The sequence below is a fragment of the Chlorocebus sabaeus genome, chromosome 11, assembly GCF_047675955.1.
Source record: "Chlorocebus sabaeus isolate Y175 chromosome 11, mChlSab1.0.hap1, whole genome shotgun sequence".
Classification (NCBI taxonomy): Eukaryota; Metazoa; Chordata; class Mammalia; order Primates; family Cercopithecidae; genus Chlorocebus; species Chlorocebus sabaeus.
Window position 1 is genome coordinate 10,626,343 of NC_132914.1, and position 26,865 is coordinate 10,653,207.

At 45.9% G+C, this 26,865-nt stretch overlaps 1 protein-coding gene across 1 annotated transcript in view; it reads right to left on the bottom strand.

Annotated features, from left to right (window-relative positions):
* Window positions 1–26,865, bottom strand: part of A2ML1 (alpha-2-macroglobulin like 1) — a 52,910-nt gene that overhangs the window by 12,786 nt on the left and 13,259 nt on the right. The window contains exons 6-28 of the mRNA XM_073020475.1: window positions 26,040–26,199; window positions 25,690–25,774; window positions 24,456–24,582; window positions 23,579–23,693; window positions 22,480–22,589; window positions 20,272–20,439; window positions 18,763–18,990; window positions 16,955–17,015; window positions 16,570–16,715; window positions 15,075–15,224; window positions 13,838–14,032; window positions 12,959–13,049; window positions 12,444–12,558; window positions 10,724–10,952; window positions 10,401–10,527; window positions 8,473–8,594; window positions 7,893–7,944; window positions 7,120–7,203; window positions 5,225–5,401; window positions 4,975–5,056; window positions 4,458–4,614; window positions 1,257–1,331; window positions 915–1,077 (exon numbers count right to left, since the gene is read on the bottom strand). Coding sequence (XP_072876576.1) covers window positions 915–1,077; window positions 1,257–1,331; window positions 4,458–4,614; window positions 4,975–5,056; window positions 5,225–5,401; window positions 7,120–7,203; window positions 7,893–7,944; window positions 8,473–8,594; window positions 10,401–10,527; window positions 10,724–10,952; window positions 12,444–12,558; window positions 12,959–13,049; window positions 13,838–14,032; window positions 15,075–15,224; window positions 16,570–16,715; window positions 16,955–17,015; window positions 18,763–18,990; window positions 20,272–20,439; window positions 22,480–22,589; window positions 23,579–23,693; window positions 24,456–24,582; window positions 25,690–25,774; window positions 26,040–26,199 — 3,019 coding nt within the window. The remainder of the gene's footprint in view (window positions 1–914; window positions 1,078–1,256; window positions 1,332–4,457; window positions 4,615–4,974; window positions 5,057–5,224; window positions 5,402–7,119; window positions 7,204–7,892; window positions 7,945–8,472; window positions 8,595–10,400; window positions 10,528–10,723; window positions 10,953–12,443; window positions 12,559–12,958; window positions 13,050–13,837; window positions 14,033–15,074; window positions 15,225–16,569; window positions 16,716–16,954; window positions 17,016–18,762; window positions 18,991–20,271; window positions 20,440–22,479; window positions 22,590–23,578; window positions 23,694–24,455; window positions 24,583–25,689; window positions 25,775–26,039; window positions 26,200–26,865) is intronic.

Consider the following 26,865-nt stretch of genomic DNA (forward strand, 5'->3'; position numbering starts at 1 on the left):
CCAGGTGCAATGGCTCACGTTTACAATTCAGCACTTTGGGAGGCCAAGTAGGGTAGATCACTTGAGGTCAGGATTCTGAGACCAGCCTGGCCAACATGGTGAAACTCCGTTTCTACTAAAAATACAAAAATACAAAAATTAGCCAGTGTGGTGGCAGGCACCTGTAGTCCCAGCTACTTGAGAGGCTGAGGCAGGAGAATCACTTGAATCCGGGAGGCAGAGCCTGCAGTGAGCCAAGATTGCACCACTGCACTCCAGCCTGGGCACCAGAGCAAGGCACCATCTCAAAAAAATAAAAAGTAAAATAAAAATTAAAAAAATATTTAAAGTGGTCCTACATCAAAGAACTTTCAAAGATCTCCAAAAGGCTAATTCCACAATGACAATATACTTTCTGACTAGCTTCTTCAATGTAGTTTCTCTTCACATTAGAAGTATAAAAATGTGGCCAGGCATGGTGGCTCATGCCTGTAATCCCACGGGCAGATCACCTGAGGTCAAGAATTCGAGTCCAGCCTGGTCAACATAGTGAAACCCCTTCTCTACTAAAAATACAAAAATCAGCTGGGCATGATGGCACATGCCTGTAATTCCAGCTACTCGGGAGGCTGAGGCAGGAGAATTGGTTGAACTTGGGAGGCAGAGGTTGCAGTGAGCCGAGATCACGCTATTGCAATCCAGCCTGGGCAACAAGAGAGAAACTCGGTCTCAGAAAAAGAAAAAAAGGTATAAAATGCCCTTTGAGCACTTGCATGTGTTTCTCACAAACTTCTCAACAATAATTTTATGACTTAATAACTGTTACTAAAATGAATCCTAGAGTTCATGTGTGGGACAGAGGATACTAAGGAGATTATAGATAACTCACAGCTTACGTTCACAATTTCAAACAACTCTTAACAGTACCAACATACCTGAGATGATAGCCTGTTGATCTAACTGTCTAAGGAGAATGTTTCTGATGTCCATTTCCCCAGCCAGGGAGAAAATGTAAGCCAACAGGGCCTGTGTGTAGAGGCTGGTGGTGGTGGTGGCCGAATTCTTGAGACATTGTAGACCCTGGCTCACCATTGGGTCCTAAAAAGTGAAGAAGAAGACCATAACTTATAAGGCATTCCTTAAAAAATGGGAAGTAATCAGGGAATCATCTTATCCTTCTTGACCTTAAAAGGGTGACTAGGGACAAAGATGGGTCAGTGTCTCTAGGAATAGGCATGAGAAGGAGGGTATCAAGAGGAGGAGCCAGAAGAACTTACATCTACGTCCTTTCCCATCTCCAGCAATGCAGCTGTAACATATGCAGTCAAGGAGACCTCATCATCAACACCGCCCTAGAGACAAACAGGGAGACAGTGAGTCAGGGCAGCAGGCAGCAGCTGCAAGAATTATGTGCAGATTGCAAAACGACATCCCCTCTGAATAGATGAATTATTTTTAAAAAGAAAAAGGTAATAAAGAAAGCTCTTCTTTCCACAGACTTTCTGCAGCTCAAGCCTCCAGGACACACAAAGAGGGAATGGGTTGGACTTCAGTAACTGCAGAGCCTTAAACAGCCTGCAGGAGGCAGCACGTGGACCTCAGCTGAGTGGGTGTTGAAGAAACCGGAGAGGAGTTAAGAAGCATAAGAGGTTTAAAGAAGGGGGGAATAAGGAGAGAATCTGCTGCGTCACCTCACACACAGCTCCCATCAAGCAGCACAACGCCCAGCCCTTCTCCAGGGGAGATTAGGTGAGACCTTCCCTTCTTATTGCCTTTCCCAGAAATACCAAAGCAAATTTTAAAAAATATTAAATCAAATTATTATCCTCATTCTATAGATAAGAAAGCAAACACTTAACAAGATTAAATAGCTTGTGGCCAGGCATGGTGGCTCATGCCTATTATTCCAGCTTGAAGCCAAGCCGGTGGGGAGGATCCCTTGAGTTCAGGAGTTTGAGGCCAACCTGGGCAACACGGTAAAACCCCATCTCTACAAAATGTACAAAAATTAGCCAGGTGTGGTGGCATGCGGATCCGTGGTCCCAGCTATTCAGGAAACTAAAGTAGGAGGATCATCTGAGCCTGGGGAGGTCAAGGCTGCAGTGAGCCATGATCATGCCACTGCACTTCAGCCTGGGTGACAGAGTGAGACCCTGTCTCAAAAAGATAAATAAGTAAATAAATAAAAAAGATTCAGCCGGGTGCGGTGGCTCACACCTGTAATCTCAGCACTTTGGGAGGCTGAGGCGGGCAGATTACCTGAGGTCAGGAGTTCAAGACCAGCCTGGCCAACGTGGTGAAACTACGTCTCTACTAAAAATACAAAAATTAGCCGGCCATGGTGACACATGCCTGTAATCCCATCTGCTCAGGACGATGAGGCAGGAGAATCGCTTGAGCCTGGGAGACGGAGCTTGCAGTGAGCCAAGATTGCTCCACTGCACTCCAGCCTGGCCAACAGAGCAAGACTGTCTCAAAAATAAATAAATACATAAATAAAAAGATGAAATAGCTTGCTCATGGTTACATGGCTCATCTGCAGCAGGACTGGAATTTGAACCCAGGACATTTAATTCCAGAGTTCATGTGCCAAACCACGAACCTTGGCTACACAGAGGATGGATTTCTCAATGGACTGGCCTCCTCCCATAAGAAAGTAGGAAGAGGCTGGGTGCATGTGGGTTACACCTGTAATCCCAGCACTTTGGGAGGTCAAGGCGGGTGGATCACTTGAGGCCAGGAGTTTAAGACCAGCCTGGCCAACATGGTGAAACCCCATCTCTACTAAAAATACAAAACTTAGCCAGGCGCGGTGGCGCATGCCTATAGCCCTAGCTGCTCAGGAGGCTGAGGATCACTTGAGCCCAGGAGGTGAAGGTTGCAGTGAGCTGGGATTTTGCAACTACACTCCAGCCTGTGCAACAGAGCGAGACTCTGTCTCAAAAAAAAAAAAAAAAAAGGAAAAAAGGAAGAATACCTCTGGGATCTTGCTCTAGTCAAGTCCTTTATTTCAGTAGAGATGGGGTTTCACCATGTTGGTCAGGCTGGTCTCAAACTCCTGAACTCATGATCCACCTGCCTCAGCCTCCCAGAGTGCTGGGATTACAGGCATGAGCCACTGTGCCCAGCCCCCAGGTATATTTCATACAGTGTATAAGAGAAGATGAAGACGAGAACTTAGGGGAGACTAATAAGATCCTGCAGAGGAAGTCAAATGAATCCTATAAAGAGATTTTTTTTTTTTTTAACACTCAAGATTTTTAATCCTTGCTCTGGAATAACAATGTAAGTGATTTCTCTAGAAAAGTTTATACAAGTCTTTCTTGCACTGAGCGTGTTCTGAATGGAACGAGTTTTCCTGCAGGATCTACGCCTCACCCTGTTTGGGACAGGTACAGGCAATAGTGAACAGAAGAGAGCAGTGCCTCTGGAGTGCAACTGCCGTGCTTCAAATCTCAGTCCTGACACTTATTAGCATGTACCTTGGGCAATTTACTTAGTCTCCATCCCTTAGTTTCTTCATCTGTAAAATGGGATTAATAATGACATACCAATACCTAGCTCACTGATTTGTTGTAAACATTAAATAATGTCAAATAAACCACGTGCCTAGAACAGTGCTCAGCAGAGTAAACTTCTTACAAAAGACGTTGGGCTGCCTACGAGTCCTCGCCACAGGAAATGGCTTTCCCATATGCATTTGGTGACGTAGTAAGAGGCCCAGAGATCTTTTAGTCCAGTAGTCTCAAATTTCAGTGTGTATCAGAATCATCCGGACGGCTTGTGAAAACACAAATTTCTGGCCCACCCTCCCAGAGTTCATCATTCAGTAGATGTGCACTGGGAGTCAGAATCTGCATTTCCAACAAGTTGCCAGGCGATGCTGATGCTCCTGATCTGGGAACTATGCTTTGAGAACCATGCTCCAGTCCACATTCTCTCTCTCTCTCTCTCTCTCTCTCTCCTTTCTTTTTTCTTTTTTATTTACTTATTTTTTTGAGGCAGGGTCTCACTCTATCACCCAGGCTGGGTGCAGTGGTGCAATCACGGCTCACTGCAGGCTTGACCCCTGGGTTCAAGTGATCCTCCCACCTCAACCACCCAAGTAGTTGGGACTACAGGCATGCACTAACATTCCTGAATAATTTTTCATATTTTTTTTGTAGAGATGGGGTTTCCCCATGTTGCCCAGGGTGGTCTCAAACTCCCGGGCCCAAACAATCTGCCCGCCTTGGCCTCCCAAAGTGTTGGGATTACAGGCATGAGCCACCGCACCCAGCCTTCATCTGTATTCTCATTCTACAGACATGAAAACTGAGGCCCAGACCTCTAAGCATTTTGACCACGGACACCCAGAGCCACAGTGGAAACCAGAAGAAAACTGATTCCCAGGCCAGTGCTCTTTTGCTTCTGCTTGGTCAGAGGTGTGAGGTCCTTTGAGACAGTGGCCGGCTGCAGGCCCCTGGACAGATCCGCACCTTCATAGCTGTGTGAAGGAGAGTTCCCACGTTGGCATAGCAGCCGCTGAGGAGCTGGTTTCCTGCCATCCACTTGAGAGCATCCTGGATGTTCTTGGGATCAATGAAGATGAATTTCTGAGCTTGGCCAAAGCATTCTGTGACAAAGGCTGTCAGCCTACGCGGGTAAAGAGGAAAATGTGGCATGAAGGTGAATTTCCAGGTGAGGGTGCAATCATTTTTTCACGTATTTGGGTGCATACTTCCAGAAGGGGAGCTGAGGGAACATATGCCACAGCAGGCCTAGAAAACAGAGGCATGAATGGGCACCAGTGAGGACAAGAACAGGGGAGGCACAAGCTCAGGGAGAAGATCGAGGGACTTGACCATCCATGAGGGTGAACTAAGCAGTATTAAAGAGGTAGAAGACTGAGTGCAGGAAGGAATGGGGTGAAGGGGAGAGGTGTTGGAATAGTTCCAGAGGGCTCAGGAATTACGCTCCGGAGTACACAACTCATTGGGAATTGGGCGACATTACCATGTGTTTCCATTTCCATCTCGCTCCCCAAAGGCACTGTATGAGCCATTGCTGTGTTTGTACGTCAACTCCTTCTGGTACCCTGGGAAGCCAAATGTGGTTTTAGATCACAGTGACAACTTCAAAAGACACCGCCGTGCTTTTCAAGGATATGGGACACTTCAGGGGCTGGAGTTCCCTGTATCTTATCCATCTGTCATAGGGCCTAGTGGAGGAGAGTGTCCAAGAAAGAAAGATTGAACCAACTTACCTATCTCCAGGAAAGCCACTGCCCGAGACCTGATTTCCTCTGTCAGCAGCCCTGCCTTCTCCAGGTACTGCAAGACATAGATGATGGGAGCAAACAACACCATGTTCTGCTCGCCACAGCCACTGGGCATCTGCACCAGACCATCTAGGTTCTGCAGGGCTGTGCCCATGATGTCTCCTGGGATCCAAAAGGAGAGAGAGAAGGTGGGGGTACAGAGAAGAAGGAACCCTCTAAGAGTTATCATCATTCACTTAACAAACACGTATTAGCTATCATTTAGTAAGTACCTACTATGTGCCCTGGGAAGACAACAGTAAATCAAACTCAGTCTCTACCCTCAAAGAACTCACAGAGGAGCAAACCATTACAACACATTACAATTTTTATTCCTTATAGACAATTTTAATACAGTACTACAATATCGTACTGGATATGTAGGAGGTGCTAGAGGACACAGAGAGGTGCATAGGCTGTCTAAGAGAGTTCAGGGCTTTTAAGAAGACATGTCACTGAGCTGACGAGTGATGTGACAAAACTTACATCACTTAGGCTCAATCTCTAAGCTCCTCTACCACTGCACATACGTTCCTCACCCTCCAAATCACCAAGTTTCTCTAAAACAGAGTCCTGACACTCTTCTCCAAGTTGTCACTGACCCCTTCCTATGCTTCCCAAGCCAGTGAGCCTGACATACGTGACTCATTAGCATCTGCGCTGTAGCCAACGAGCTCCATTCCAATCTATAAATGTGTCCTGAATGTCAACTATGTTGCAGGAACCGTACTAGGAACAGAAAAGAAAAAGATGTGGCCCTTGCTCTTCAGGAGACCCCAACACAGTGTGGAAGACAGACATAGACACTGAACTCTAATAGAACAAGACAAGCGCTATGTCAGACTGATGAATAAAATAGACAAAACAGAGACGTTGTGACTGCAAAGGATCTCAACAGAGGGCGAGGGAGTAAAGAAAGAGCGTGACGTTCACAGGGCTCCTACCACATGCTCGATACTGTGCTGGGAACTTTATATTGCACTTGATCTTTACACCAGTCTGAGAGGTAGGTTATTATTACCGTTTTACAGAAGCGGAAAGAAGGTCCAGAACTGTTCACTAACTTGTTCAGGGTCACACGGCTACTAAATGACAGGTTAGATATGATTTTTAAGTTCATGCTTTTCAATCCGCTTCCTCCCTTGCCCAAAACAGTAAGTGTGCTGCCTATTGTAAATATGGTTGTATCTTCTCTAAACTATACCCAAATTCCTCATTTTTAAAAACGACTGCTGCAAATATTTTGTCTTCCCTTCACCCGATTTATAGACCGTCTAAACCTAAATACGTATCAAGCTTCAGTGACCTTAACTTCTTCCTACCCTGACTCCTTTTTTTTTTTTTGAGATGGAGTCTTGCCCTGTCGCCCAGGCTAGAGTGCAGTGGTGTGATCTCGGCTCACTGCAAGCTCCGCCTCCCGGGTTCACGCCATTCTCCTGCCTCAGCCTCCCAAGTAGCTGGGACTACAGGCGCCCGCCACCAGGCCTGGCTAATTTTTTTTTTTGTAATTTTTGTAGAGACGGGGTTTCACCATGTTAGTGAGGATGGTCTCGATCCCCTGACCTCGTGATCTGCCCGCCTCGGCCTCCCAAAGTGCTGGGATTACAGGCGTGAGCCACACGCCTGGCATCCTTTCCATTTTTAACTAGAATACAAGTCTAATCCCATCTGTATTGTTGCCTACACTGTATTTCCCTCCTATATAAAATACGCTCTTTTTCCTTCAATCACTTGTCATTAGTCACACTCTCCAGATAGGTCCGCATGTCCCGCCCCACCCCACACCTTTGCAGCCTCCATTCTCCTTTTCGTTTCTGAGCCAAGAATCTCTAACTGCTTACCCAGAACCGTAACATAAGCCTTGGTCGAGTCAGGAACAACATCCACTGGGAGGTCCAGGGAGACAGATTCAGATGCCACCTTTCCTGTGAGAGGCAGAAAAAAGGTGACACAATAGATTATGGGGAATGGCAGGGGTTCTGAAGCCAAAATCGTAGAAGAACTTTCTATAATCCAGGGATTTCTGTGCTCGGTGCTTTCTCTGGGATGCAGAAAGCACTGGGTACTATTCATAGTGATCTTGCTGAAAATAAATTCCACAGAGAGTCATCATCGTGCTGCACACTTTCTCTTCTTCCTCCTGCCTCCCAGTTAATCAGCCCCATGAGGAATGGCACCCCAGACTCTCCTGTTCCTTCTGGTCCTGTGCATTCCTCCTTTTGCCTATGAAAATCTCCTGTCGCCAGATGCGCTGGCTCACACCTGTAATCCCAGCACTTTGGGAGGCCGAGGTGGGTGGCTCACAAGTTCAGGAGTTCGAGACCAGCCTGGCCAATATGGTGAAACCCTGTCTCTACTAAAAATACAAAAATTAGCCGGGCATGGTGGCATGCACCTGTAGTCCCAGCTACTCAGGAGACTGAGGCAAGAGAATTACTTGAACCTGGGAGGCAGAGGTTACAATGAGCTGAGATCGTGCCACTGCAATCCTGCCTGGAGGATGGAGCGAGACTCCATATCAAAAAGGGGGAAAAAGAAAAGAAAAGAAAAGAAAAGAAAATCTCCTGCCCTCTAAGGGAATTCTCATCACCAATCCTGCTCTGAGTCCACCCACCTTTTGGGCACAGCAATGAGCTGTGTGTCTTCTCCACCAGGACTCCTTCAGGCTGGCATGAAGAGAGACACAGATAAAACAACAAAGATGAATGTCAGGAGAGATGACACTAAAGGAAAGGGAAGGGAGGCCCCTCGCTGTGCCCCCAGGGCTTCCCCCAGAACTGCAGAGAAGAGCTTCTCATTGAAGCTCAGAAGAACTCCGTGCCAACCAAGGATGGGCCCTTTCTGTAAAGTTCTTTCTGGGCAAGCGCTAGAGCCAAAGACACAATTAGGCAACTTCTAAGGGGCAAGACTGACAATGGGCTTCATGACGGGACAAAAAAGGCAGCTATTGATGAAGACAGACATTTTAATCAGGGAAACTAACATTCACTGAGTGCCTATGATGTGCCAGGTTTTAGGTGCTTTCATAGGCCATGGGTGTAGATTAGGCAAATGTTCAAGGAGCCAGGGAAGGAGAAAGTTGAAGCTGCCCGATTGGACTGGAGTACGGTTGCTGTGAGAGACGAACTCGCAGCAAGAGGAGATGTTGAGCATCCCTCGGTTGGTTGCTGTCTCGACCTCTGAAGCAAACTCACTTTGACGAGAACTGGCTTGATGAGCGTGTCACTCCGGCCCTTTTGGGGAACAAACCCCTTCTGGCCCCTACATGGTTCATTGCTGTCCAGAATCTTTGTACTAATAGTAAAGTTAATGTGACCTGAGAGAAAGAAGGAGAAGGGAAGCCATTAGCCCTATTGCCAGAGGTACCAGCGAGGTCCGTTCCCATTTGGATCAGCATTTCTGAAACTTTAATGGGGATCTTGCTCCAGTGCAAACTCTGCTGCCACAGACCTGGGGTGGGGCCTACATCCTGCATTTCTAACAAGCTCCCAGGTGATGCCGGAGAGGCTAGTCCAGTGTGGTAAGTAACCTCTGAGGACCCTCAGAGATCCTTGCACCCTGATATTTGCATCCCATTGAGTGTGGGCTGGATTGAGCGACTCACTTCTGTTAAAGAGAACAGGGCGAAAGTAATGACTCTTCTGAGATTAGGTTACAAAAAGACTGCAGCTTCCATCTTGGGTGCACCCCTTTTCTCCAACTGCTTGCTCTGGGGAAGACAGCTGTGGTGTGATGACGCAGCCCAGTGGAGAGATTCATGTGATGAGATACTGAGTGAGGCCCCTAGCCAACAGCTGAGGTCAAGAACTGTGTCCTTCAGTCTAGCAGGCTGTGAGGATCAGAGACTTTGGGATGAGTTTGAAAAATCAATCCTCTCCTAGTCGAGTCTTCAGATCAAACCACAGCCCTCACTGACAGCTTGAGTGCAACCTCATGAGATACCTTAAGCCAGAAGTACCCAGCTAAGCTGCACCCGGATTAATGATCCATAGAATCTGTTTGATAATAAATGTTTGTCCTTTTAAGACACTTAAGTTTTACAATAATTTGTCAAGCAGCATGAGATAACTCATACATATGAAGATCAAACTTTGAGTTGCAAGGACTTCACCTATGAGTGACTGACATCCCATAGGGTTGGGGGTGAGGATTAAATGAGTTAAAAGTGAGGTGACTCATTCTTGTAATCCCAGTACTTTGGGAGGGTGAGGTGGGAGAATCGCTTCAACCCAGGAGTTGGAGAGCAGCCTGGGACACATAGCAAGACCCCTTCTCTGCCAATTGAATTAGCCAGGCATGGTGGTAAAATGAGCCTATAGTCCCAGCTACTCTGGGAGGCCTAGGTGAGAGGATCACTTGAGCCTGGGAGGTTGAGGCTGCAGTGAGCCATGACCACACCACTGTATTCCAGCTTAGATGACAGAGTAAAATCTTGTCTCTCTAAAAAAAATAAAAGGCCAGGTGCAGTGGCTCACACCTGTAATCCCAGAACTTTGGGAGGCCGAGGCAAGCAGGTCACCTGAGGTCAGGAGTTTGAGACCAGCCTGGCCAACATGGCAAAACCCCATCTCTACTAAAAATACAAAAATTAGCCAGGTGGGGTGGCACGCAACTGTAATCCCAGCTACTTGGGAGGTTTGGCAGGGGAATCACTTGAACCAGGGAGGTGGAGGTTGCAGTAAGCCCAGATTGCGCTGTTGCACACCAGCCTGGGCAACAGAGTGAGACTTCCTCTCAAAAACAAATAAATAAAATAAAAATTAATTAATCAACCAATTTAATGAGTTAATATACATAAAGCAGTTAGAATAGTGCCTGGCCCAGGGACTCTTATAGTAAGTCCTTGATTAGTTACATGACCATGTATTCCTTGTCCAGCTACACATATTAAAAGCTCTCCCTTTCAAACTCAAAATATTCCTATTTGAATAAATTTGGTCACCTATCAAACAGTGTTTGTGTATTGACTTACAACAGCCTTAGGAGGGAGAAAAATAGAGGTAAATAAAGCAAAGAGGGAGGAGGAAGCAAAACAGATGTGGCAGAGAAAAAAGACCCAGTGCTTAGTCACTGGGCTTCTGCTGCAGGCTTTCCTCGCCCGTCTACCGCTTCCCTCTCTTACCCAATTTGACAGCCGTGATGTTCCAGTGATAGGTTTTAGCTTCATTAGCACAGAGACAGCTGGAGATCTGAGAATCTGCCCGTGATTCTAGCTGGTACTCATGCGATTTAGCCAGGTCAGTCTGAACCTAAGGAGGAGGTTTAAGAGACAAAGGGTCCAAACGAAGGAGGTAATGCATAGAGGCCTGGGAAACCTGGGGGCCGAGATACTGACATCTCCCCTCTTTCCCAGGGAAAATAGGGATGCTTCCAATTTAGACACAAACTTATGCAGGAAGCGTGATTCCAGGGCTGACACCTGATTCCTATATCCCCAGCTCTCACCCTGATGCAATCCTTTAGGTAATTGAAGATGGTGGCAGTAAGACGAAAGGATTCCCCACGGACTACTGAGTAAGGGAGAGTCAGGTCCACAAAGAATGGCTTGAAAGCAGTTAGTCCAACAGTGGGTGAAAGCCCGAAGCCTCTCGACTGGGAAGTGCAGAAACTCATCGCCTTCCACTCGGTGATGGCGTCAGGAACTGTGACGTGGACCGCCTCCTTCCCGGAGTTACTGTGAGAACACAAGGACCCTGGTGAGGCAGATGCAGCATGGGGCAAGGAGAACATTTGTGAATTAAGCCACAAATTCAGTGGGGTGTGCTGGTTCATGCTTGTAATCCCAGGTCTTTGAGAGGCTGAGGTGAGCAGATGGCTTCAGCCCAGCAGTTTGAGGCCAGCCTGGGAAACATAGCGAGACCCTATTTCTACCAAAATTTAAAAATTAGCCAGGTGTGGTGGTGCATGACTGTAGTCCCAGCTACTTAGGAGGCTGAGGCAGGAGGATGGCTTGAGCCCAGGAGTTCGAGGCTGCAGTGAGCTATGATTGCGCCACTGCACTCCAGCCTGGGTGTCAGGGCAAGACCCTGTCCAAAAAAAAAAGCTACAAATTCATCTGCGGAAGTGAATTGTTAGTGTTGTTGTGTGGGGAGAAGTAAAGAGGCAACTGAAGAGGTGAGTTTCAGTGTGAATCCTCCAGTGAGTAAGGCTGCACTCATATGGAGGAGGGGGACTGTGTGGGGAGTCAGGGGTGGGCATCTCTGTGCAAGCACATCTGACAGAGAGGCTGGTGCCCTCTGAGTCTGTGAGGATGTGTGTTCTCAGGGCTTGTCAAAATGGACATGCAAGCAGTGGACAAAAACTGATGTCAATATGTACCTTTAAATGTGTGTGGTTCAGTAGTAAGAACGCAGGGCCTGCAATGCGTGAGAGTGGAATTGTGTGGATTTGTTTTGAGTGGTTGTATACAAATGCATAAGAATTCAGGTAGGCTGGGCATGGTGGCTCACACCTGTAATCCCAACATTTTGGGAGGCCAAGGCGGGTGGATCACTTGAGGCCAGGAGTTCGAGACCAGCCTGGCCAACATGGCAAAACCCTGCCTCTACTAAAAATACAAAAATTAGCCAGGTGTGCTGGCAGGCGCCTATAGTCCCAGCTACTTGGGAGGCTGAGGCACAAGCATCACTTGAACCTAGGAGGTTGAGGCCTACAGTGAGCCAAAATCGTGCCACTGCACTCCAGCCTGGGTGACAGAGCATGACTGTCTCAAAAAAAAAAAAAAAAAGAAAGAATTCAGGAAAATAAATAAATTCCCACACTCCATCAAGCTTTCGTTGCTTAAGACTTAGAGCCATTAGGAACACATCTGATTCTGAGTTTTGTACAGGCTCTACGTTGTAGAATCTTACGTTTTTTTCTGGTTGTTGTTGTTGTTCTGCTTTGTCACCCAGGCTGGAGTGCAGTGATGTGATCTTGCTTCACTGCAGCCTCCACCTCCCAGACTCAAGTGATCCTTCCACTTCAGCCTCCCGAGTAGGACACAACTACCACCTGGCTAATTTTTAAAATTTCTTTTGTAGAGACAGAAGCTCATTATGTTGCCCAGGCTGGTCTTGAACTCCTGGTCTCAAGTGATCCTCTCTCCTCAATCTCCCAAAGTGCTGGGATTACAGGCATGAGCCATGCACCTGGACCTTTACTGTACTTTTGAGTCATCACTTACCCAATAGGAAACAGATCCCAGAGCCAGGTCTCCGGGAAGTACTGGCGGACCTGAGAATCCTCTGCTTGACGTGAAGAAGTTGATGACGCAAAAGCCTCTGGATGACCACCACCTGCTGATGAAATTGAGAATATGAAAACTTTAGGAAACAGGAGACTTCTTGTTGTGACATAAATTGGGATGGAGGGATTACTAGAAAGAAATTTAGAGGGAAGCAGAGAAAATCCAGTCAGAGGCAAGGAGGAAGGACCAAAGAGGAACTAACTAGTCACAAAGGCCATCGAGGGAAGTGATAGCCAAGGGGGTTTGGCCAGGGAATCTATACATAAGCTTCAGGCTTCAAAAGCTCTCCCCAGAGACAGAACCCTCGGGAAACTTCCTGTATCTGTGACCCACAACCCATTAGCATTCTCAGGCTAGAGGCTCAGTGCAAGAACAGGATGCAAAGAGGAAATATGCAGAGTTCCAGGACTGTTAACATCTCAGAGAATCCACACACCACAGAGATGGCTTACTGCCCATGGCAGTGCTGTATTCTGGAGATCTGTAACTGCAATCTACTGGCTTCTTGATTTTGGCATTGGACAGTATTTTCAGGCCCATGTCCTGATAGGCATCAGAGAAATAAGTATTAAGGTGGTCCCTTCCCCAACTACAAGGGCTACTGCCCAGGAATTCCACCATCAAAGAGTTGAAACAAAACATTCTTTTTGAATTAATGGTGAAACTGGGTGTTCTTACCCGAAACTCAGCCACTGAGACTGGTTGGCTTCTGTTCCAACTAGCATGAGAGGCTTCAAGTTAAACTTATTTCATCATTACATACATTTAATGGTTCTTCCAAATATTATTCACTGTGTCTTTATTATTTGACTTACACTCTGAACGTGCTGAGGGTAGGGACCATATCAGTGTACTCAATTCAACAAAAGTACAATGAGCATTATGAGGGGTCGGGCATTAGAGAGAATACAAAGATGAACAAGACCTAGTTCCTGACCTCAAGGACCTCCTGGTCAGACTTGGGTCACACAGCATCCCAAATCCTGCTCATAGAACAGGTGCAAATTATTTTTTATAATAATGGTAAGAGATCTCTGGTCTACCTTCCCTAATTTTCCCTCCTGATTGATCTCATGAAAATCAGTGATTGGGGACAACAAAAGAGGAAGACTAGGTCTAAACTCTCTCACAGTGGTTCTCTTCAGTGCAATTGGACATCTTCTTCAAGCGTAAGAGCCAACAGAGGCCACCTTACACGTCAGAAGCTTCTTTCAAGATTTGGTTCCCATCAGTGCCCATATGAGTCTCTCTGCTTTCTTAGATATGAACTTTCCTTTGCCCCTTCCCACCACCATCTTTCCCATAAGAACAAAATGGGTAAGAAGACGTACCTGGAAAAAGCTGAAGAGGTCCGTGCCTTCAGAGAACCAGGGCCTCCAGATAACGGAACGCTGGCTCGAATGCCCTTGGGGCACTGGGTCAATGAGGGGCTGAGGAAAGTCCCATGGGCCAGACACTGGACACTGATCATATTCAGCCACTTGATAGGGGTAGTGACCATACCAGAATGGAAACATCCCATAGACCTGGGACAAGAGGGGGAAAGGAAATAAAGCATTGATATAGTGACATCAGTTGAGAGACTTCTCTCAGATTCTGGTGCTCAGTTTACTACTCCTGTATCATTTCTCTTTATTACTCCAGAATTATTTTTATTTTTTTATCATAATTACCTTTCTCCCTTTCTAAAACATTAACCTCTATCTCACCTATTTTTTTCATAATCCTATCCCCTATTTCATTCTCTCTCTTGTTTTTTTTTTTTTTTTTTTTTTTGGGAGACGGAGTCTTGCTGTGTCGCCCAGGATGGAGTGCAGTGGGATGATCTCAGTTCACTGCAACCTCTGCCTCCCACATTCAAGCAATTCTCCTGCCTCAGCCCCCTGAGTAGCTGGGATTATAGATGCCGGCCACCACACCCAGCTAACTTTTGTATTTTTAGTAGAGACAGGGTTTCACCATGTTGGTCAGGCTGGTCTCGAACCCCTGACTTCAGGTGATCCGCCCGCCTCAGCCTCCTAAAGTTCTGGGATTACAGGCTCATTCTCTTTTCTTATCTCTGCGTTCATACTAACCATGCCTTCTCTTATCCTTTCTTTTTTTTGGTTTTTGTTTTTTTGAGACGGACTTTTGCTTTTGTTGCCCAGACTGGAGGGCAGTGACTCGATCTTGCTCACCGCAACTTCTGCGTCCCGGGTTCAAGTGACTCTCCTGCCTCAGCCTCCCCAGGGTGACAGGCATGTGCCACCATGCCCGGCTCATTTCCTTTTCTTTTTCTTTTTGTATTTTTAATAGAGACAGAGTTTCTCCATGTTGGCCAGGCTGGTCTCGAACTCCCGACCTCAGGTGATCTGCCTGCCTCAGCCTCAAAAAGTGTTGGGATTACAGGTGTGAGCCACTGCACCCAGCCCTCTTACCCTTTCTAACTTCATTTTTACACCAGTCTTTTTTACCACCTTATGGCAGTGCATTATTTCCCTAAGACTCTCTCCACTGCCTGACACCTACCTCTTAATTGTCTTCTCCATCAACTCCCTCTTCCCACTCTGTCCGCAGACAGTTACTCACAGAACGGTTGCTCAGCTCTCTCTCCGGCCTAAGCAGTAAGACACTCTCATCCACCGCCCGGAGGGCACACAGGGATCCAGGAGCTGCCTGCAGCTGTAGCTCCACTTCTGCTCCTGGAAGCTGCTGGGAAGGGGAGAAGCCAAGGGAAACCTGGGGAAGGGAAAGGTATAACTTGGGGATCAGGTCAGCCTGGAAAGGAGGGGAAACAACATAATTTGGGTCATCAGCAAATATGCCCCAGCTACGACACCCAACCCATTCTTTCACTTTTGTACTTATCTTTCTTTGTAAAGTCTAACTCTTCAGGACTTGTATGCCATGATGGAGTGGGGAAACGTGAGCAGCACAGTACAAGGACAGAGAAAGTTTATAAGACAAAAAGTAGACAGAGCATGTGGAATAACTGTATAGAACATGTGGCTTCCCAGTATGGCTCTTTTTTTTTTTTTTAAATAGAGACAGGGTCACACCTATAATCCCAGCACCCTGGGAGGCCAAGGCAGGTGGATCACCTGAGGTCAGGAGTTCAAGACTAGCTTGGCCAACATGGTGAAACCCTGTCTCTATTAAAAATACAAAAAAAAAAAAATTAGCCAGGCATGGTGGTACATACCTATCATCCCGGCTACTTGGGAGTCTGAGGCGAGAGAATCGCTTGAACACAGGAGGTGGTGGTTGCAGTGAGCCGTGATTGCACCATTGCACTCCAGCCTGGGCAACAAGAGCAAAACTCTGTCTCAAAAAAAAAAAAAGAGAGAGAGAGACAGGGTCTTGCTCTGCAGCCTTGAACTCCTGGGCGCAAGTGACACTCCTGCTTCAGCCTTCAGACTAGATGGGACTACAGGTATGTATCACCACACCCAGATAATTTTTTTTCTTTTTCTTTTTTTTTTTTTGAGACAGAGTCTCACTCTGTCACTCAGGCTGGAATGTAACGGTGTGATCTTTGCTCACTGCAACCTCCATCTCCTGGGTTCATGTAATTCACCTGCCTCAGCCTCCCAAGTAGCTGGGATTACAGGCACCCACCATCATGCTTGGCTAATTTTTGTATTTTTAGTAAAGATGGGGTTTCACCATGTTGGCCAGGCTGGCCTTGAACTCGTGACATCAGGTGATCCACCCACCTCGGCCTCCCAAAGTGCTGCACACCCAGCTAATTAAAAAAATTTTTTTGTACAGACAGAATCTTGCTGTGTTGTCCAGGTTGGTCTTGAACCCATGACCTAAAGAAATCCCTCTGCCTTGGCCTCCCAAAGCACTGGGATTACAGGAGTGAGCCACAGTACCTCATCCAGCATTACTTTTTAAGAGAAAAAGTAGGAGAGAGATGGATTTCAACACAAACCCCAAACATTAAAGACATAAATATAATACAACATCCAATGTCAACATTATCTTCTTTCCCTGACCTGTCTTGTCTCCAACCCCAGCACACACAAGATCTTTCTCTATGCCCAACCTTTGTCTTCACCCTTCTCCGCTACCACTTTACCTGGTTGTCAAAGCACATCTCGACTGAGAACTGAATTTTGTCAGCTACAACACCTCCACTGGGGAAAATGGCATAGATCACCAGGGAAGGGTCAGGGGCCAGTCTGGAAGTGAAGGTCAGTGAGAGAGAGAAGGAGCCTTTCAGTCCTGAAAGAGAAGAGGGAATATACAGGGAAATTAGAATGCACGTCCAACCTATCAATGGCATCTAACCGTATGCACTTTTCATTGAGCCACTGCAGGCGGCATGGTGCAAATGACTTCTCATTTTTCTCTTTTCCTGTGATGACAGTTAGTGCTCCAATTCCATTGCTTCTGTGTATAAGAATTGTTTTCTGGAATTTAAAAATACCCTGTTCACTTCCAGGAAAAGCACGTACACTCACCTTTCTTCTTAGAGTTCAGGTGCTTCTGCCCCTCCATCACCAAACTTCCTTTCCCTATTAACTAAAGAAGAAAAGAAAAGAATCAACCATACACAGAAGTTATGGTAATTTCACCTTGGACCAACTTCCAGAGCATCTCTGCATCCTTTCATGAGGAGAGGCTCCTTTCACTGTTCAGAGCCCGGGTCAATACCCCACCCAGCATCCACTAGCTTGACAAATACAGGATGCTGCCAGCGGGTCCTGGTGGCTCCCCCTGCAGTCGGAGGTCCGGCTGAGAACCACGCAGGTGGGTGGGAGGAGTCTGACAGCATAGAAATTGTTCCACACCATAGATAGTTGTCTGCCATTTCTTGAAGATCTCCAAATTTTATTTTCTTATAATCCTTGTAACATAAAGTCAGCGAAAATCTATCCTCGTGTTTTTTAATTACAGCTCAATTTAAAATTCAGTGGAAATAATTTCATCCTAAACTACCCTGAGCCCTTCTGACATCGAACCCTCTAGAGGAGAAATCTCCTCTCCTAACTCCCCGTTCCTGTCCACTCTCACTTGAACCAGAACTCAGTGATCTTGTTTGTAAGCAGCCTCTCATCTCCCGCTCCTGCAGGGCTCCGTGGTCGGTTCCTCGGATGCCTGCCCAGCATTAGCCATTCCACATGGCTCGGCCCTAACTTCACTTGTCTCCTACACCTCCCCACACTTCGGTCCTGAAGACAGAGCCCACATTATCACCTGGACTTGTTATTTTCCACCTATCTTTTTTCTTTTCGTTATATTAGGATGATTTTTTTTTTCCACTTAATGACGACACTGAAACCATAGAAGCTGCTGCAATGATCCAGAGGAGAGAAAGTCTCTCATTGACTGAGAGGAGGATAAGGGAACAAAGAGGCTCTGAGCCACCAAACCTGAGGTTTCCATTCTACTTCCTGACTGTCACCAAGGTGACCAGGAAAGCTGCTTATCCTTATACACTGCTTTCAGGCTACCAAGTTAGGATTTTATTTCCCCAATGAGGCTGCTATTGATGTGAATTTTAACCCCATATCATCTATTTGATAATATTGACCAGTGGAACACAGAATGAAATGTATCCTGGCTGGGCGTGGTGGCTCACTCCTGTAGTCCCAGTACTTTGGGAGGCCAAGGTGGGTGCATCACCTGAGGTCAGGAGTTCAAGACCAGCCTGGCCAACATGGTGAAACCCTGTCTCACATAAATTAAAAAAAAAAAAAAAAAAAAAGGATCCTGAGTCCCATGCACTACCCATGCTCCCTCCCAACCACCCACTTTTTTTTTTTTTTGTCCTGGCCAGCACTATTTTCTCAGGTAATTCCTCATTTTATTTTCCCACACAATTTTCCTGTGTTCCTGTTCAGAATCTCTTTTCTTCCCCCAATGCTTTCCATCTCTTTCACCTACACTGGGGCATACAGTATCTCATATCTCACATGGGAATATTAAATACTTGAAATGTGCTCAGTCCAAACTGAGATACGCATTAAGTGTAAAACACATACTGAGTTTCAAAGACTCAGTTGAAACAAGAATGTAAAATATCTATTAAAACTTTTTATATGGCTTTCATGTTAAAATGTTAATATTTTGGATATAATGGGTGAAATAAAAAATATATTTAAAATTAATGTCAACTGTTCTTTTACTTTTTTAGTGTGGCTTTAAAATTGTTTTTAATTAGATGTGCATCTGCAATTCAGATAGCCTAGGCACCCTCTCTGGCTGGCTCTTCTCATTCTCTTTCCTTCCCTGCATACTTTCACCCATTCCCGTTTCCTGGTCTCACATAGTAGGAGAAGCTGATCTCTTGGTCAGGGCTTGCATCAGCCGGGTCGATGTAATAATCCACCAGCACTTCCTGGGGCTGGCCACATTTCAAGGGGCCGTTGAGCCGGTGGATGCCAAGGAAGCTGTGGGTTGTGTCGTAGAAGGGTCGCAGGTGCAGGTAGGCATTTTGGTAGTAACGTGGCACTTGTTCCGGATTATATACTAAGTCTTCCATTTGAAACTTTCCCTGAGAGTGAGAGAGAGAGAGAGAATTTTAGCATGCACCCCAACCATAGAAACCCCATGGACTTGTGACGGTTTTCAAATGGAGCGCTTTCTCTTAAATCTCCACTGCCCGAGAATGGCATGCGGGTATTTCCTTAGCGGTCCAGCCAAGGATGGATAAAGAATCCATAAACATAGTAGTGTGCAGCAATATTTTGGTATGTAGGAGAGTGACAGAAGGGCTGAATTATAGTTACTAAGTGAGGGGAAATTGGGGGTGATGTATCTTCACAGATACTCCTGGGATAGATGAACATGACTTAGATTATATAGAAATCAAAGATTATATTTCAGGGATAGGAAAACTAGGTACAGAAGATACTAAGATTAAAAAATAACTATTTTTGAGTAATTGAGTGATGCCTAGAGTAAAGAAATAGTCAAATTAGCCACAAGACACCTAGTATATGTTTGCTTAAGTCCTGTGGTTGAACGATCTCATTAATGACTCCAATTCCTCACACATACCCTGCACCCTTCAAGATCAACATCCGTTAGCCTGTAGTCTTCCAGTACCCTCCTAGTCTGACTGTAGGCCCACTGTGTGATTTGTTGGGAATGGGATGGTAACATATGCAATGTATAGAGGTTTGAAAAAGCCCTGAACATCAGCTTTTGCACTTGCACCTCATCACTGCCATAAGAATATACCTGGGCTAGCTGGCTCCTGCACGAGAGGTATGTGGAACACCAGCCTACGACCAGCCGATCTGCAGACAGGTCTGGACATCGAAATCAGCAGAGCTGCCTGACTGAGTGCCCCAGATGCACAAGCAGTGAATGCTTTGTGTTGCATGATACTGAAGTTTTTAGCTGTTTGATAAGAAGCATTGTTGTGGCAGTTCATAATTAACACTTATAAGTTATCTAGAATCTAGAGTTCTCTTGTTTGCTGTTTTTATTAAGTAATGAGGGGAAGGGAAGGGGAAAGAGAAAGAGAAAGACTGAGTCACCTTTTCCTCCCTACTCTAACTTCATATATAGATAGGATCAGATAGAGATGGGGGTAAGTTAAAAGATGTAATCATAGAAATAGTAGTTTTCATCTAAGTAAGGACTATTTATCTGATTGATATTACAAACAAAGAAACTAAGGAAAACTTTTTGTCAACGGAGGAGCAGGACTTGTCAGTGAGAGAGATGTAATTCCAAGCAGAGGGGAGGATAGGAAACAGGAAAATTCTGAAGTTTTCCTTCAGGGAAGCCTTACTTTCTAGGAAGCTGGTCCTCCATCCATGCTTACCTCCAGAGAAACAGCTGCCCCATTCCAACTGGATGTATCCACCGTAAAGGGAGCCAGGCCATTGGTGTCAGTAACCAGGGTCTGGTTGAAGGTTCCGTTTGTGCCATAAATCACCAGAAACACTAGATGGTTCTTGAGGAGGGAGTCATCATGGCCCCTAACTCTTATCTGAAGGACAAACGTCATTAGGGATTAGAATTAGGTTTGGAGTAAACTGGAGTATGAAGTGAAGTGGAATATTACGTTGGTGCAAACTAATTGCGGTTTTGGCACTAAAAGTAGTAACAGAATTTCCAAGAATACATTTCAGGGAAGAGTCCTGAAAAAGATAAATGTGATTGTAGCTTTTGAACTAGGATCTGTGAAGAAGTGAAAAACAAACAGAAGTAACAGCCCAGGGCAGAGCTAGATTTGCCCGGTGGCTAATGAAACTTTAGGGCTCTTCGTTTGCACAGGCTCCTTCAAAGTTTCTGCACGCTGTTTTTGGTTTGTTTTTTCTCACCTTCCTTCCTTTCTTTTTTTGAGATGGAGTCTCCCTCTGTCGCCAAGGCTGGAGTGCAGTGGGACGATCTCGGCTCACTGCAACCTCTACCTCCCGGGTTCAAGCAATTCTCCTGCATCAGCCTCCCAAGTAGCTGGAACTATAGGCATGCACCACCACACCCAGCTAATTTTTGTAGTTTTAGTAGAGACAGGGTTTCACCATGTTGGCCAGCTCGTGATCCACCCACCTCGGCCTCCCAAAGTGCTGGGATTACAGGCATGAGCCATTGTGCCCAGCCTATTTTGCTTTCCTTTTCTTAAAGAGAATCCCCTACCCTCCCAAATTGTGTAATCCTTAGGCTCTAGAAATAATTTGCACCCATCCTTGGTCTGGAGAAATGATAACTGAGGAATAAATGCATCTCTATATGTGCAATATTACTGTGTGGACTAGTTGTACAAGAAGTAAAGAAACATAAGCTGAATGAGGGGGAAATTCAGTTAGATATCAGAAAGAAAACACTAACAAAGAAAATTTAATTATTTATTTATCTTTATTATTATTTTTTTTGAGACAGTCTCACTCTGTCGCCCAGGCTGGAGTGCAGTGGCATGATCTTAGCTCACTGCACCCTCTACCTCCTGGGTTCAAGCAACTCTCGTACCTCAGACTCCCAAGTAACTGGGATTACAGGCATGCACGACCATGCCTGGCTAATTTTTGTATTTTTGGTAGAGACAGGGTTTCGCCATGTTGGCCAGGCTGGTCTCGAACTCTTGGCCTCAAGTGATCTGCCCACCTCAGCCTCCCAAAGTGCTAGGACTACAGACGTGAACCACCACACCCTGCCAGAAATTTTAAAATCTCTAAAGAAAATTGCTGATCGGACACAGTGGCTCACTCCTGTAATCCCAGCACTTTGGGAGGTCCAGGTGGGCAGATCACCTGAGGTTGGGAGTTCAAGACCAGCCTGACCAACATGGAGAAACCCCATCTCTACTAAAATACAAAATTACATGCCTGTAATCCCAGCTACTTGGGAGGCTGAGGCTGGAGAACCGCTTGAACCTGGGAGGTGGAGGTTGCGGTGAACAGAGATCACGCCATTGCACCTCCAGCCTGGGCCACAAAAGCGAAACTCTGTCTCAAAACAAAAACAAAAACAAAAATAAAACAAAAGCAAAAAAAAAAAAAAAAAAAAGGGAAAGAAAAAGAAAACTGCTTAAAGAGCTATACATGGCTGTCAAGGAAAGTTTCATATTAACCTTGCCTAGATGCAGGAGACCAGGATGGACGATTTCTCTAGAAACCCTGCAGCTCTTAAATACAAAGATTTAGACATTAGAAGATCAGCCCCTGGCATTAGAAAGACCCCTAAACTGGCATTAATATTCAAGCTGCTTCTCCTATGGGATTAGGGGCAGCACAGCACAGGGAGTGGAGAGTGTATACCCCGGAGGCAGGCTTCCTGGATTCGGTCATAGTTCCCACCTATTTGCTGATAACCTTGGAAAAATCACTTAGCCTCTGTTACCTGTCTCGTTACCCATAAAATGGGGCCAATATAGCGTCTGCCTCATTGCATTATTGTAAAGATTAAAGTGAATACGTGTAAAGTACTTGGAACAGCACTAAGTTAGCTATGTGGCTATGGCTGCAGGAAGGAGGTAAGGAAGATGGTTACGCATTTTTTTTTGTCTCTGTGGAGAAAAGTTTTAACATACCTTCCCACTGAAGGGGAAATTGGGATGGTAAAAACTGCTGGTGTCTTCAAAGGTCATTGATCCCATTTGTGGAGAAATGTAGATATTCTGAGTGGCATTGGCCTCCACGCCTGCAGAGGGAAACCAGACGTATAAAGATCTAGGCACCTGATATTCTCATCTTCGTGTTTAATGTCAAGTCTCTGAGAGAATGGCGGCAGAGGGATGAAGTTGAATGTATTTCTGGCCAAAGATCCAAACCAACTTCACCTCCCCAGTCTTTTGGAGAAGTATGTAGTATTTCTTATAGACGGCAAGATGGGATCTGGCATTTCCCCTTGACTGGGAACCAGGAACAAGGTACCACCCAAACACTCAAGAGGGGAGGTCTTGTATCCTTGGAGTAATTATCTGTCCCAGGGACTAGCCCTTTTTCTTTCGCTTTTCTTTTTTTTTTCTTTTTTTTTTTTTTTTGAGACAGTCTCACTCTGTCTCCTAGGCTGGAGTGCAGTGGCCTGATCTCGACTCACTACAACCTCTGCCTCCCGGGTTCAAGTGATTCTCCTGCCTCAGCCTCCTGAGTAGCTGGGACTACAGGCGTCTGCCACCACTTCTGGCTAATTTTTGTTTTTTTTTGTTTTGTTTTTTTTGTTTGTTTGTTTTGAGACGGAGTCTCGCTCTGTCGCCCAGGCTGGAGTGCAGTGGCCGGATCTCAGCTCACTGCAAGCTCCACCTCACAGGTTCACGCCATTCTCCTGCCTCAGCCTCCGGAGTAGCTGGGACTACAGGCGCCCGCCACTACGCCTGGCTAGTTTTTTGTATTTTTTAATAGAGACGGGGTTTCACCATGTTAGCCAGGATGGTCTCGATCTCCTGACCTAGTGATCTGCCCGTCTCAGCCTCCCAAAGTGCTGGGATTACAGGCTTGAGCCACCGCGCCCGGCCTAATTTTTCTATTTTTATTAGAGATGGGGTTTCACTGTATTGGCCAAGCTGGTCTTGAACTCCTGACCTTGTGATCTGCCCACCTCGGCCTCCCAAAGTGCTGGGATTACAGGCTTGAGCCACCACGCCCAGCCTCTTTCACTTTTCTTAATAAACCAAGGAGTACCCTACTTACCTGTCCCTTCCTCCACAACAGTAGCCACAATATTGATTTGATGGTTGTACGCATATCCAATGAGGTCAAAGGTGGCCATGTCCACAGGTGCTGAGAAGCATCCTGTTTTGTCAGTCTAGTGAGGAGATCAGAGACAGAGATAGAGAGCAGATAAGGAATATAATCTCTACGTCCATTTTATAACGTTCTGTTGAAGGAAATAATTTCTCATCTCCACACTTTAGTTTCTAATATAGAAAAACTCTCCTCCAACATGAAGTACACACTTGGACATAGATAATCATGAAATGACTTTGAAGCTTCAAGATTTGGGAAAGGGAAAAAGAAATGACTTCAAAACTGGAAAATTGTATCTTACAGGGGTTTAGGTAAATTTCTTGGTTCCAAGGTAGACTCTAAAAGACTCCCTGTTGAGGATAAAGATCGCTGCTTTGTTCTTTGGAACTGGGATAATAATTCTGGGAAATGATTTCTACTTTGGGCTGTTTACCACTTTTCTAGATTGTTGCTTTCTTACTCTTTAGGACATGTGGATAGGTTCTTTTTTTGGGGGAGGGGGTGGGAGGGACAGAGTCTTGCTTTGTCCCCCAGAATGGAGTGCAGTGGCGCCATCTCAGCTCATTGCAACCTCCGCCTCCCAGGTTCAAGCAATTCTCCTCTCTCAGCCTCCGAGTAGCTGGGATTACAGGCGCATGCCATCATGCCCAGCTAATTTTTTGAAATTTTAATAGAGATGGGGTTTCACCATATTGGTCAGGCTGGTCTCAAACTCCTGACCTCGTGATCCGCCTGCCTCAGCCTCCCAAAGTGCCGGGAGGACAGGCTTGAGCCATCACGCCCGGCCGATAGGTTCCTTTTTTACCTGTCATTTACTCACCTGTCCAGAGAAGTTCCTGCATTTGTCAGGTAGCTGTTCCCGTTCCACCTGTCGATACCAGTAAGTATGTGCCTTCTGACACACAGATACCTGCACGGCCCCCAGCATGGGCTTTCCATAGGTGTACCTAACCAAGAAAAGCATGAGGGGTCAGAGTTGGGAAATTCCACTCGAGATCCGGCTCTTCCTCCGAACACCACTTCTCTCTTCTCACACTCCAGCCTCTGAAAGAAAGCTCTGACAATCCAGGCCAGTGTGGTGGCTCATGCCTGTAATCCCAAAACTTTGGGAGGCTGAGGCAGGTGGATCACTTGAGGCCAGGGGTTCAAGACCAGCCTAGGCAACATAGCAAGACCCTGTCTCTACTAAAAATACAAAAATTTGCTGGGCATGGTGGCTCACACCTGAATCCCAGCTTCTCCAGGAGGATGAGGCAGGAGAATCGCTTGAACCCAGGAAATGGAGGTTGCAGTGAGCCGAGATCACCCCACTGCACTCCAGCCTGGGTGACAGAGTGAGACTCTGTCTCAAAAAAAAAAAAAAAAAAGAAAGAAAGAAGGCTCTGATAATCCTATCTTTTCTAGTCCTCTTTTCCTTCCCTACTTTACTCAATCTTAGATTAGATCCACTCCACAATTAGCACCATCCTAAGGATGAAAACAGTATCTTTCTTTCTCCTGATCCCTATTTATCTATGGGATTCAATATTGTGTCTCGTAAAGACTAAATCAATACTGTCTGAGTGAGCAGTGGGAAAAAAAGAGTAGAAACACAACTATAAAATACTCTTGGTTGGGCGCGTTGGCTCACGCCTGTAATCCTAGCACTTTCGGAGGCCGAGGCGGGTGGATCACCTGAGGTCAGGAGTTCAAGACCAGCCTGGCCAACATACCAACATAGCAAAACCCCGTCTCTCCTAAAAATTCTAACAGTAGCCAGGCATGGTGGCGCGTGCCTGTAATCCCACCTACTCAAAAGGCTGAGGCAGGAGAATCGCTTGAACCTGGGAGGCGGAGGTTGCAGTGAGAGGAGATCACGCGATTGCGCTCCAAGAGCGAAACTCTGTCTCAAAAAAAAAAAAAAAAAAAAAAGTTCTGGGATAAGTCATGACTCTGAATTACATAAAATACCCCAAGTTTTGCCCCCCCCCACAATCCCTTTCCCCATGTAATTCCGTCATCACGTCTCTTGATGCACCTTTAATCTCCACCAGATCTTAAGCTTCCGCTCTTACCTACAACAAATTTTTACTAAGAAAGATTCCTGCACCGTTGATAACTCCTTGGGTTCCACCACTTCCACCTTAAACTTCGGCAGCACTGAAGAGAGTAAAACGAGAAATGGAAAAAGAATTGGAGGAGGACGCAGTCAGATAGGCAGTGAGCAGAGGGGTATAAACACAGTGAAAATTAAATTAACGGATCTAATGAAGGAGGCATTATTTAGGTAGAATTCTCCTGAAGTCATTAGCATCGACTCAAAAATGAATAAATAATCCTTTCCCAGAGTAGATTTTACTCTACCTTTGCTGATTTTAAGATGAGATTATGCCCAGTACTTTGGCCTGTCCATTCCCCCACCTACCATATTCCTCCACACTGAAAGTGCCAAAGGTCTTGCCCTCAGCCACTGCCACAGTGTAGGTGCCCAGCATTGCCTCTGGTGCCAGTTGGAAGGACAGGTCTACAATGCCTTGCTCAGGTGCCACTTCCAGCCACTGTGCAATCCTGTTGCTGTTTGGATCCTGTCCAACAGAGAAACTGCATGATGTACCTGCCTGTTCACTTCCCACTCTACACTGCAACATGCAGGTAAAGAAGCAAAAGGCAGGTAAAGAACCCCACCCATTGCTCAAGACCCCTGTGATCTGTGTCCAGGAAGAGTAGCTCCCTGTGTTATTTATAACGTTCTTTATGACTGAATGAGGTAAATATTTCTATAGATCCAGCCCTTATTTGGGAGAAAATTTTGTGGATTTTAATGATCACACTGAGTCCTCTAAAGTGTTATCTCCAGTTTTAGAAAGTAGGACCCGGGATGTCATTTACAAAGAATGTTTACTCTGTTTCTGGTCCCTATTAGGGGACAAGGCTGAGGAAATTGATTGTAAGATACCTAAAAAATGGGTGATTGAATGGAAAAATGGAGGAGATATTGTGGAGAAATCGCCCTCTAGATCCTTTCCTTTAAAACACTTCTCACAGGTGTTTATGTTACTGAGAATGCCTAGGGCAAGGGCTGTTCCCTTAGACTAAGGGGAGAACAGAACCAAGCCTGGTTAAGTTGGCTGGGCACAGAGAAGTTAGGGGAATGAGAGAGCGAGCGGTGTAGTCAGTACAGAGGCTGGTGTCCTTGTCTACTGAAATGTAGTTGTGAGAGACCAGGAGGGCAGAGGCGAGAGAACAGGCAC